The sequence below is a fragment of the Aotus nancymaae genome, unplaced genomic scaffold (assembly GCF_030222135.1).
Source record: "Aotus nancymaae isolate 86718 unplaced genomic scaffold, 86718_ANA_hifiasm-v0.15.2.pri h1tg000033l, whole genome shotgun sequence".
In the NCBI taxonomy this organism is placed as follows: domain Eukaryota; kingdom Metazoa; phylum Chordata; class Mammalia; order Primates; family Aotidae; genus Aotus; species Aotus nancymaae.
The window spans coordinates 52,197,448-52,209,689 of record NW_026988447.1 but is presented as its reverse complement, the minus strand read 5'-3'; the positions used below and the strand labels follow the sequence as shown (position 1 = coordinate 52,209,689).

The window sequence follows — 12,242 nt, the reverse complement described above, 5'->3', positions numbered from 1 at the left end:
AGGGAATATTTAAGTAAACTGCAGAAAATGTGAATATTCTAAGTCCTAAATCTTATCTGATGCCATAAATCAGTTAACATGAAAATCAGAGGAGGAGGAGATAAAGAGGAGTTGTCTAATGGGTACAAAAATACAGCTAGATAGAAGGAATAAGATCTAGTATTAGGCAACACAACAGGGCAAGTATAATTAACAAAAATGTATTGTATATTTCAACCTTACTAGAGGAGTGGATTTGGAATGTCCCCAACACAAAGAAATGATAAATGTTTGAGGTAATGGATATCCCAATTACCTTGATTTGATCATTACACTTATGTTTACATCAAAATATCATTTGTACCCCATAAATATGTACAACTATGTATCCATAAAGATTTAAAAAATTTAAAAATAGGAACCATAAAAATGGCAATGCAACAAATATTTGTAAAGTCATTTGACACCTTTTGAGGTAGAGCCAAGATCTTTTCTGTAAATACAGATCCATCGATTATAAGTTATATTGCCATTCTTTCACAAACAACATCAATAATACATATTACATTGTGTGTGTATATATATATGCTGTATTATGTATATTTATATGATCTCTATATGTTCTGTGTATTTTTCTTTTTCTTTCTTTCTCTTTCTTTCTTTCCTTCTTTTTCTTTCTTCTTTCTTTCTTTCTGTCTTTCTCTCTTTCTTTTTTTTTTTTGAGACAGGATCTTACACTGTTGCCCAGGCTGGAGTGTAGTGGTGCTACCATGGCTCACTGCAGCTTAGTTCATTCTCCCACCTCAGCCTCCAGAGCAGCTGAGACTACTTGGGAGTAGTAGGTGGGCATGCGCCACCACTCCCAGCTAATTTTTGTTTTGTTTTGTAGAGACGGGGGTTTGCCATGTTGTCAGACTGGTCTCAAACTCCTGGGCTTAAATGATCTACCTGCCTTGGCCTCTCAAAGTGCTAGGATTACAGGCATGAGCCCAGCCCTGCGTATTTTCTTAAAGAGACTTACTTAGTGCAGAATCTTTTTAAACTTTTGACATGTTTTTTCAACCTGTGATAATTGTCTCAATTACATCTAATTGGATATTACTTTCAGTGACTCACCTTTGTTAAGACTTTAAAAAACATCTACCCTAGTTTTTCTAGAAAAAAACCACCAGTATTGATATAACATTTAGTTTGGTTATCAAAGTTATATTAATATATATGGTTGGTATGAATATGTTTAGAAACAGAAACAAGTTTAGTTTGAACTTCACTGATGGGAGCGATGGGTATGGCCATTAAAAGGTAGCATCATAACCAAGATTACTCAGTGCGCTGTGGTGACTTAGTGAATATGTGATATAAATGCAATTGCTGGCCAGGGGGGTTGGCTGAATGAGGGTTGGCTAAGTGAAGATCAGTTAAGCACATATTTTCTTTTTCATAGAACAAATCCAGATATTGTCTACCATTTATAAAGCAGAAAGTTGAAAACTCCTAGTTTATTTTCTACATTTTCCATATTATGATTAACAATATAAATTCATTATTAAATCTCTCATCCATCTATTATGTTTTATTTCTTTTGCCGTATTATCTGGTTTAATTATATTCCATTAAACTTGTACCTACTATCCTAATCATTTTAACTTTTAAAGTAGTTTCTAATCTTGACCATGATATCTTAGATTCTGTAGCAGGAGATGTCCATGATCATTTCATTATAGCCTTGTTCTCTGTGTACATTATAGCCTTGTTCAGAGGTAGTTTTGCATAAAACCATATTTATGTCTAAAATATCAAATTTTCAAAGGACATTTTGCTTAAAAGGAAAATATGTATTCATTTCTTGTTACGTTATACATAAGTAGGATTTGTCATCCATTCAACAAATATTTATTGATGGTCTTCTAAAGGTTAAATACTCTCTCATGTATAGATGCTATTATATTTACCACATTGCATACAGAGGCCATTTTTAGTATCTATACAGAAAAATATCCATGACCAATATGATCACAGTGTATTACATTTTCTGTTGCCACATATGTTTGCTGATAATTCTGATAGCATTCAGTGACCAAACTGAAGCAAATTATTATTTCCACTCTTCCAAGTACAAAGGAAATGTGGTCCCATTATCAGCACCTGAAAATAGAAACTGCGACTACCAGGCAATGAAACTCAATCATTTAAAAAGTATTTCCAGCAATTATTTTCAAACAGAGAAGCATATCCTTATTGAAATGTTTCTATGAAGGACAAATACTCTAAAACATTTCTGCAAAAATTAACTTTCTGATGTACTCTGATATAGTAGACAGCCTGTCACATTTTTAAATATTCCCAAAAAGTTGAATAAAGGACAGGAGCAGTAGCTCACACCTGTAATACCCATACTTTGAGAGGCCGAGGTCAGCCTGGTTCGAGACCAGCCTGGCCAACATGGTGAAACCCTGTCTCTACTACAAATACCATAATAAGCCAGGCGTGGTGGTGCGCACCTGTAATCCCAGCTACTCAGAAGGCTGAGGCAAGAGAATTGCTTGAACCTGGGAGGTGGAGGTTGCAATGAGCTGAGATCACACCATTGTACTTCCATTCTGGGCAATAAGAGTGAAATGTCATCTCAAAAAAAATAAAAAAGAAAAAAGAAAAGAAAAAAAGAAAAGTTGAATAAGATGTCATAGTAGGATAATCTCTATCTTATATTTTAAATGCAAATCATTTTCCTACAATTTGTACACTTTCCCTAATATAGGAAAATGAATCTCAAATTGAGCTGCGCAATAAATCCACCTAAGGAACTTTAAAAAAAATACCCTGGTCCCTGTTATAGCTGGGCCTGATTCCTATGGATTTTGATTTAATTGGTTCATGATGGGACCCAAGCAACAATATTTTAAAAATTATTTTAATAATTGTAATATGTAGCTATAGTTGAATACCACTGATATAGAACATGGGTTCTAATTTCTCTGTGTTAATTTTCTAAATTAAAATGTATAATATTAAAATAATAATCAAATTATATAAGAGTCTTTTTGAGTTTGTTCATTCAACAAATACTTATCAACCACTACTATTCTCCAGATTTTTGGATGGATACTTTTGTTTTTCCTGCAGCATTTACTTTCAGTGAATAAGACACAGAATAAAACTATTTAAACATCACTAGAAATATGCAGGCAAGCCGAATTTACAAACCTTGTCTCCAGTGGTGCTTTCATATGACCAGCAGGAGACTTCCTTTACTTTCTTTGTTTCTTCCTTTTAACTAAAATTCCATTCAAAAGACAATCCATTTCATCATGATGTGGATTTTAAATTTATTTTTTGCATAATTTGGTATCATCAAGTTTTTGATACATGATTGAGAAGCTCCTACTATGTTTTAGGTGCTGTGGAAACAATCTTCCTCTAAAATGACTCACACTCTCATGTGGAGGCAGATAAGCAGCGGGGCACACACAGTGCGTCGCGTATGACACGACACACATGCTGCTCTAGGAGTACATAGCAGCAGATAAACACAGTTAAACACAGATATTCACTGGGGAGGATCAGGGAATGTTTCTCCAGGAAAGTCACACCTAACCTGAGCCAAGAGAAGAGGGGAAAGAAGGTTTCTGGTAAATGAAAGAATATGTGGAAAGACTCAGAGGCGTAAGATAACATGACCTGTCAAAATAAAGGCAGCTTAACATGATCATAGCATAGAACGATAGATGAGGCTTCGCTACCTCTCCCTTTTTACTGAATCGCAGAGCTCTTCTGAGCCAGTTTAATCATTTTTCTGAAGAAAATGAGGAGCCACCGAGAAGCTTATGCAGTATCACATTATGATCACTTCCCCTTAGCACACAGATATTATATATATATATATGGTCAGAGTTGCTCAGTTGAATTTGATTAACCAATTGAATTTCTTTGTAAATATATTTGAAGTTATCTACTGCTTTTGGAAAGAAATGAATTGATGATAGGTTTATTATAGCCATTCAAATAATTCTGTAATGTTTGTGTCAAAGCCTAAAAAACTACACAACCTATTTTTTGTACTTTGATGGCTTTAGTTAAAGATGTTACTTTTATGTCAAGGGATTCATTTTTTTTTTTTTAAGTTTCCACGACAGTGTCAATTCATGCACTTAATATATTTTCAATACAGAAACTGAAGGTGTGAATTTGAGACTCAATAGTCTTTAGGTGATGCTGAAAATAATGAGATTTGGATTTCTATCTTTTTGGGTACATGTGTCTTTTATTTATTTATTTTAGTTGGCAAATAAAAATTGTACATATTTATGGTATACAACATGATGTTCTGATATACATACACACACACATCATGGAACGGCTAAATCAAGCTAGTTAACGTATCTATTACCTCCACATACATAACCATTTTTTGTGATGAGAGCACTTAAAATCTACTCTCAGCAATTTTCAAGTATACAGTACGTTGTTATTAACTATAGTCTCCATGTTTTACGATAGATCTCTTGAATTTATTTATCCTGTCTTATTAAAATTTTGTATCTTTTAACCAACATCTCCCTAATGCTCCTCCCGCTTCCTTTTCCAATACGTGGCCACCATCAGGGGTCTATTCTCTGCTTCTGTGAGTTTTTTAGATTCCACATATAGGTGAGATCATGCAGTATTTGTCTTTCTAGGTCTGGCTTATTTCTGTCATTTAAACAAATTCTGATATATCTCGTGTCTAAAATAGTGCCAGACATGCAGTAGACATTCAAAATGTTCCATTAAAAAAGTCCAGAGGCCTTCACTTTTAAGATGCATTTAATATTGAGTTACAATAACCGTAATAAATCATACTAGCTAATATTTATTGAGTACCAACATATGTCAAGCACTGTTTTTAGAGCTCTTGCATATATTACATCGTTTAATCTTCGTTTTATGAAGTACTTTTCTATCCTTTATTTATAGTCAAGGAAATTGAGGCACAGATAGGTTAGGGGAGTTGCTGAGGCCTTATAGGTAATAAATGATGAAGTTAGAATTTGAACCCAGACAGCTAGACTCAGATCTTTGTCTCTTAACCTTACACTATACATCAGGAATGAAAGGTGATGGATCTGACGACCATGGAGTGCTGTTGCATAAGGCAAATAAGAAACAAACCAGAACCTTAGCCCACTGAAATATTATAGAGATGATCTGATCCTCTGATCCCAGAAGAGATGTGTCATATTTTCTACCCAAATAGTTTGTCTTTCACATTATTTATAGCTTCTTTTCTAATGGCTTTGCTTTTAATACATTGCATATGCTCATTGCTTCTTTTTAAAGCTTTTCTGGAAACATCAGTTCATTTTAGGGAAACTTTGAGAACATCAATCTGCTTTCTCAATATAATTATTAATAATGCCATTGCTAAGGAATTTATTTTACAAATGAGAACTCAAAGAACTTTCTCTTGTACAACTTCTCTGGTATAAATGATCATTTATCTTCACGAAGAACAAATGAGTTTTCATGAAAGAAAATTTCCAAAATATTCACGTGGAAAAGATGCAGTAGTCCCGGCTTGACAGCTTGCTGCTGCTATTGAGTAGGGCCTCCTCTGTGATGCTTTTCATCTTTTGTTTACTTTTGGTTTCAACATGAACATTAATGATTTTTGTTTTTCCAGACTATTACAGAAAAACACAAACTAAATGTTCCTGAGACGATGACTGAGGTTCTCGATGTTTCTGATGAAGAGGGTAAGACTTCTATTCAATCTTCTACGACACCTGTCATGTTCTTACACAAGGGCAAGTCGTCCTTTGTTTCAGAGACCAAGCTGGTGATATGGATGACAGAATCTTATAATTTAAAGTCACTTTTTCACCTTTGTTTCAATACATTTACTTTTGACATGGCAGTGGGGGCTAGGGGGCAATTCTGTCTGATTAATATATTTTTTTCTGATATTATCACTTTTTCTGTGTGTGTGTGCATTTTTTTTTTTTTTTTTTTTTTTGACAGAGTCTCACTCTGTCGCCCAGGCTGGAGTGCAGTGGTGTGATCTCTGGTCACTGCAACCTCTGACTCACTGGTTCAAGCACTTCTCCTGCCTCAACCTCCTAAGTAACTCAGATTATAGGCATGCACCATCACGCCTAGCTAATGTTTTGTATGTTTAGTAGAGATGGGGCTTCACCATGTTGGACAGGATAGTCTCCCAAAGTGCTGGGATTACAGGAATGAACAACCATGCCCAGCCTCTTTTTCTGATTAGTATATTTTTTTCTGGTATTATCTCTTCTAACTAGCATTATAATTAGGTTATCAAATAATATGACTGAAAAAGGGGGAAAACTGTATTACAGCTATATAACAACACAATTGTTATTAAAATATATTTTAATTGTATTAAAAATCTTTTTTTTTTAATTCAAATGCCTTTGAGTAAAGACTTTAAAGTATACTCCATCAATGAGTATTCTTCATCAATTGAGAAATCTCTGTATTCTGGTTGGTTCATATGTACAGAATATATTTTATGTCCAAAGGAAAAGAGCCCAGAGAAAAAGAGAAGATTTAAAAATAGTACAGCAGGAGGCAGTACAAATTCAACATAAGAATGTATTATTTAAGTCAGAAAATATCCCTCCTATAGTTTTAGAGCTGATAAAACATGATCTAAGGCAATGGCTACCTAAGTCCCGGGAATCCTGATGTTCTAAAAGGAGCAGTGGGGACTGCCTGGAGCGGGTGTGGGACATTGTGCTAGAGCTGGAGATGGGCCAGTAGGGTGTCTAGCTCCCTATCTCTACTTCAACTAGAGTAGCTGACTTTTCTACATTGTGTATCTTGAATTTCCATGTAATATTCCATTCAGACAAAAAAAATCTACTAAAAAGTCATGAAAGCAGCATATAAGATTTGCAAGCATTTTTTATGAGAAGATAGAAAAAAGAAAGAAAAAAACACACAACCAAATTTCAGTAGTGCAGCTATTGTTCCAATATACATGATTGAAAAACTACTTCCATATATGTACATGAAAAATGTATGTTTGAAAAATTATTGCTATTAAGAGTGGCACTAGGTTTAATACCAATTGCTTTTACAGAGAAATATTAAAGATGTTTCTTTAGGTTCTTCAAGGTAGAATCCTAAGGTAAAACTTTACATTGAGATGTCCTTATTTAGCAAAAACTTGTTGAATCACCTATTGGTAATAGGTACTGAATTTTCTCAGCTTTTATAAGAGTTTATGACAAGAATGAACAAATGTTGAATCAAAGTATTTTTATGAGTAAATTCAAAGGGATTCCCAAAGCTAACATTTCCAAGTATTTAGTATAATTTTGTGTTCTATCTTAGTACTTGCCAACTAATTCTCAGCATTCCTATAGCATATCATATTTTGTTTTGTGGGATCATCTTTCTTATCTTTACTTGTGTGTTGAACAGCTCTTAAACAGTTTGGTGACCACTTTATTGATGGGGAGGCACTTAGTGATTCAGGTACCATTAGAAGAAATTTTTGGAGTGAAAGCTTTTCTTTGCTTTTAATTTTTCTTAACTGGATAGAACAACTTGCTTAAATTTGTGTGCCTAATACTAATCTTTTTCTTTTGAAATAGCATGTGTAATATGAGTGGAATTGTTTATGTGTGCATTTGAGTATGTGGATTTTATTAACTTAGAAGCTTAAAGTTATGAATTGTTTATACTGTTAATGATTTTGCAGCTATTATTGAGACCTACTAACATAATTATATAATCTAGTGAACATTATATAATTTTCTTTTTGCAACTAATATCTTTTCTTAGAATCTAATTTCAGAGAAAAGAAATTCTTTGGTCAGTTGACATTGAGCTAACATGAACATGATAATAACTAAGACCACTTGAAATGAATGCAGTTTATATTCTTGGTTGATGATATATTTTAGGTGTGATTAAAATATATTAATAGTTATAATGTGATTTTTAATATACCTAAGAATAGAAATAAAGTAACATTTAAAAATTATTTAGGTTGAATTTGGCATACAAGGAAAAATGAATAATGTAAGGTATTTTAACTAGTAAGAAGTTTCCAAAGTACACGTGGTACCACTTTTGCAACTCTATTACATGAAAATTTAAATTTATAAATCAGATAAATTGAATAGTGATTATTTAATTTAAAAATAGCCCTTTATTTACAAAATAATTGTTGGAGAATTCCATTAGTACATTTAAAGTATTTAATATTGAGTTTATTAAAAGAAAACCATTTATACAAAATAGCCTTTCAGATCTGCCTATTGCATTAAATGAGATGTTATAACATTCTATAATTTCGTTATTTAAAATGTTATATATTAAATATTGTTGGTGATAAGAACTCTTGGTTCATGGAGAATATTGGTGAATGACCAAGATTATCTTTTGTGCTAAGAGAAGTATAGTTTTAGGAATAGCTGAAAACTTAATAACATTTCTTTCCCAGATGAAAATTCAAGTTGAATAATTTTCATGTAAAGGATCTATTTGAGTATTGATAAGTAACCTTTTCATGGAGAGAACTAGTATGAATGAAATTGGCTGGTTGACATTGGCAATGTCAATGTTTTGGGAGGTTTTGTGAGGTTAATATGTTTTTATGAAACCTGATATCATCCACATGGACACAATGCAACATGTGTTTGAAAATTATTAGCTTATCCCTGTTTCCTCTACAGTCTATTGTTTTATTAGTAGTAACAGTGTACTGATACCCAAAAAGAGTATTCAAACTCTTGCCATTAAGGATGGCACTATGTTTAATACTAATAGCTTTTAAGGAGAAATATAAAAGATGTTTCTTTAGGTTCTTCAAGATAAAATCATAAGGTAAAACTTTGCATTGAGATGTCCTTACATTGAGATATCCTATCAGGTTAACTTGCTATGTACATATTAAAGTAATCCATAATATCCACTCATGAATTCAATTAACAAATCGTGAATGTGATGTTATTGATGTTATTGTACGGAACGCTCTATAACTGGTGCACAGTGGAATCAAAGGTGAGCATGAGGCATGCCTTTAGGAAGCCTATATGGAGAAATAATGTATAAATTAAAAGAGGTGTAATGGAAGGCACTATGTTATCCTTCTCATGTCCACTTGGGGAGATCAGGAGATAGACATACCTAACACAGTCTCATTAACATGCTGAGAGATGACAGATTAATAACAGAGTGCATAGATTTTAGGGATTAGATTAGAACAGTATGGGAAAGTCTTGAGATAGGAAAGTACAAGAGAGAGAGACAGAGAGTGGAAAAGTCCTCCAGCCATTTGGTTTGCTGATGCATAAAAACATACCAAGCTCAGTTGTGGACTCTTTGAATTCTTAGCTGAAAAGTCTGGGAAACAGGATGCCTTAAATATTTCAGTTAATGATTAAAACGTTTAAACCTGTTTTTATAAAGATTTAACCAGCAGTGGTACACAGAAGGAGTTTATTGGGAAGAACCTGGAAAGAAGCAGAAATCTAAGAAAAGAGAAAGCATTTATTAAAGCTCTATAATGCTAGGTACATGCCTCATTTAATCTTCATACCATCCCTGTGACACAGGCTGTGGATATCCTTCCATATATTTTTTTTTCAGGTAAGGAAAGACTTATTTTTGGAGAACAAGGCCTAGACACATTAAGTAGTTTGTTCAATGGCATGCAGCTATTAAGTGGTGGGTATGGAATTGAAACCTAGTATTACTATTGTAATAGCACAGCCACGATATAAATAACATCCTTATGGAAGAATATGACAGTGAAATGCAAGGAAAAGACAGAACTGAGAATTCAGTCTAAGGGAATTATAGCATCCAGATTTAACCAAAGATGTGAAGGTAATCCTCTAAGTCTTCGTAGGATCATGAGTTGATCCCTGTCTTCAGTGACTCAGCTTCCCAGCCATAAATGATGAGGTGGGGTCAGAGATTTTGGCATCTGTACAACCAAAATGCCTATAGAGATGTGATTCACTTATGCCTTATTCTCATGGATTCATGAATGGATGACTTGTGCATACATCTCTGCTAGTACTCTGGAATGACATGTACTAGTAATCAAGAGAACGCCAAGCTGGCCGAGTGCTGGGATGAAATATAGAGGTGCCTTCTCCTTTGATACACTCACTTCTGTTGTGAACACTTAACACTTAGTGGGACTCTTCGTCTCAGATTTCAGTCCTTTTTCCATATCTCAGCAGGAATAATATTTGCTTGAGAGGGAGTGGGTTCCATAACATTTCAGAGAATCTTCTTGCCAGTATTGTGAGGGGTTGTCAGGAAGGGGAGCCATTCCAATTTTTTTTATTTTGAGACAGAGTCTTGCTCTGTTACCCAGGCTGGAGTGCAGTGGGGTGATCTCAGCTCAGTGCAGCCTCCATCTCCCAGGTTCTTTTGCCTCAGCATCCCAAGTAGCTGTGACTACAGGTGTGCGCCACTACACGAATTATTGTATTTTTAGTAGAGACTGGGTTTCACCATGTTGGCCTTGCTGGTCTTGAACTCCTGACCTCAGACAATCCACCTGTCTCGGACTCCCAAAGTGCTGGGATTACAGGCATGAGCCACCGCTTCCGGCCACCATTCCACTTCATTTAAGTTATTCCCATGCTATTGAGACCTGTGTCCTACAGGGGTTAAAGGTACCACTCACTATCGATGAGGAATCTTGTGGTTTCCAGATATCAAAACAATTGTACGTAAAAAGCCTGCAATACACTGATGCTTTACAATTAGTAGAGAAGAGTTTTCACAAAATTGTTTGGAAACATTGGAAAATAAAACAAGAAAAAGCTAAGTCATAAACCTGGGAATCATCATTCCATTAAGTGAGTAAGTAGGTAACGATTGGAAGTTATTCTAAGTATAGGAAATAATAAAGAAATTCATTTTAGGTTTGCCCTATAATGTAAGAATAATAAAGGTTACTTTTGGTTTTGTTTTGTTTTCACATCAAATAAGTACATCGAAGAAAAGAAAGTATATAATGATTCTTTTAAAGCTGTCTGAGTTGTACGAAATTATTTCCAAGTCTGCTGGCACTCTACTCAAACAAATAAGAGCTAAAGCTTTTAATCTGAATATTATTTTAAATAATCTTTTCTCCTCTCTTGGCTTAGGCAAGGAAGTAGTTGTGCTATTTGCTCATGTAGGGAATTTTCAAAGAGAACTACATTAGTAAGGGGGTGGGTAAAGAAGATGAGTTCTGCTGTGGACATGCTACATCTGAGATGCTTATAGAAAATTTAGGTGGAGAAGAGCAGAAGGCAATTGAAATATAAATGTAGAGTTCATGAGAGAGGTCTGGGACCAATACAAACCTGTGTTTAACTAGTGGACCTCTAAGTCCACCTGATAATATATGAAATAAAAAGAAAGGGCAGATGGAAAATAACAACATTTAAGAGAAGTAGAGACAGAAAAGACTCAAAGATGTAGGGGGAAGACCAGGAGAGATTTGTGTCAGAGAAGTTAAGAAGAATAGTTTTTCAAAGAAGAAATCACTTCTCAGCCACTGATTAATTGCTGAAATTAGCAAGTCTCTGCTTGATAAGTTTGACTGTTAACAAAGAGGAGTCAGAGTGTGAAATAAAGAAGGTCTAAGAATTAGGGAAATAAGCTACCATATTTCAAAGATGGCAGAAATATGGATGTTTTATCCATGGAAAGGGAAAGACATTCATAGAATCTGTAACAGAGGAGAGAAGGTTGAAAAGGAAGGGCCTAGCAGACAAAGTATCTAGGAAGATGAGAGGGGATAAGTCTTTGGAGGCAGGGATGGGCCAGCTTTACACTAGCAGAAATCTTCTCACACACCAACGGAAGCAAGAATATGACTGTGTTATTTCAGGGGCTCATTAAATACATTTCAAGCTTTGATCTGTATGCAGAATTTTCTAGTTATATACCAACTTGGGTGATTTTTTTCAAAGTGATTTTTCAAATTCTGTTAGTTTCTACTTGCATTCACTTTCCATCTCTCACTGCTGATATATACTACTGAATAACATGATTTATATGCAACTAACTATCTTTGAGAGAAATTTTATATAGCACTGACAAGATTAGTCCCCAGAGAGGTGCCTTTCCAGCTAATGCCAACACTGGGATGGGATTTAGACATTGCCTTCAGCATTTAGGGACTTTGCTTCTTTGGATCATTTCTCTCTGAGACATAGTCAAGACATTGTCTATATATCTAGGGCCACCATAGGTGCATATAAAATACTAAAAACTTACTTTTAATATCACTCAAC

At 34.4% G+C, this 12,242-nt stretch overlaps 1 protein-coding gene across 50 annotated transcripts in view; it reads left to right on the top strand.

Annotated features, from left to right (window-relative positions):
- The window catches only part of ANK2 (ankyrin 2), a 678,679-nt gene that overhangs the window by 591,788 nt on the left and 74,649 nt on the right, over positions 1-12,242 (top strand). For 42 of the 50 annotated variants that reach the window (XM_064383969.1, XM_064383979.1, XM_064383978.1 and 39 more), the window contains one exon: positions 5,639-5,711. In XM_064383969.1, coding sequence (XP_064240039.1) covers positions 5,639-5,711 — 73 coding nt within the window. Of the gene's footprint in view, positions 1-5,638; positions 5,712-7,410; positions 7,465-12,242 lie in introns of all 50 variants that reach the window. The other 8 variants (XM_064383936.1, XM_064383933.1, XM_064383932.1 and 5 more) reach the window with 1 other exon arrangement.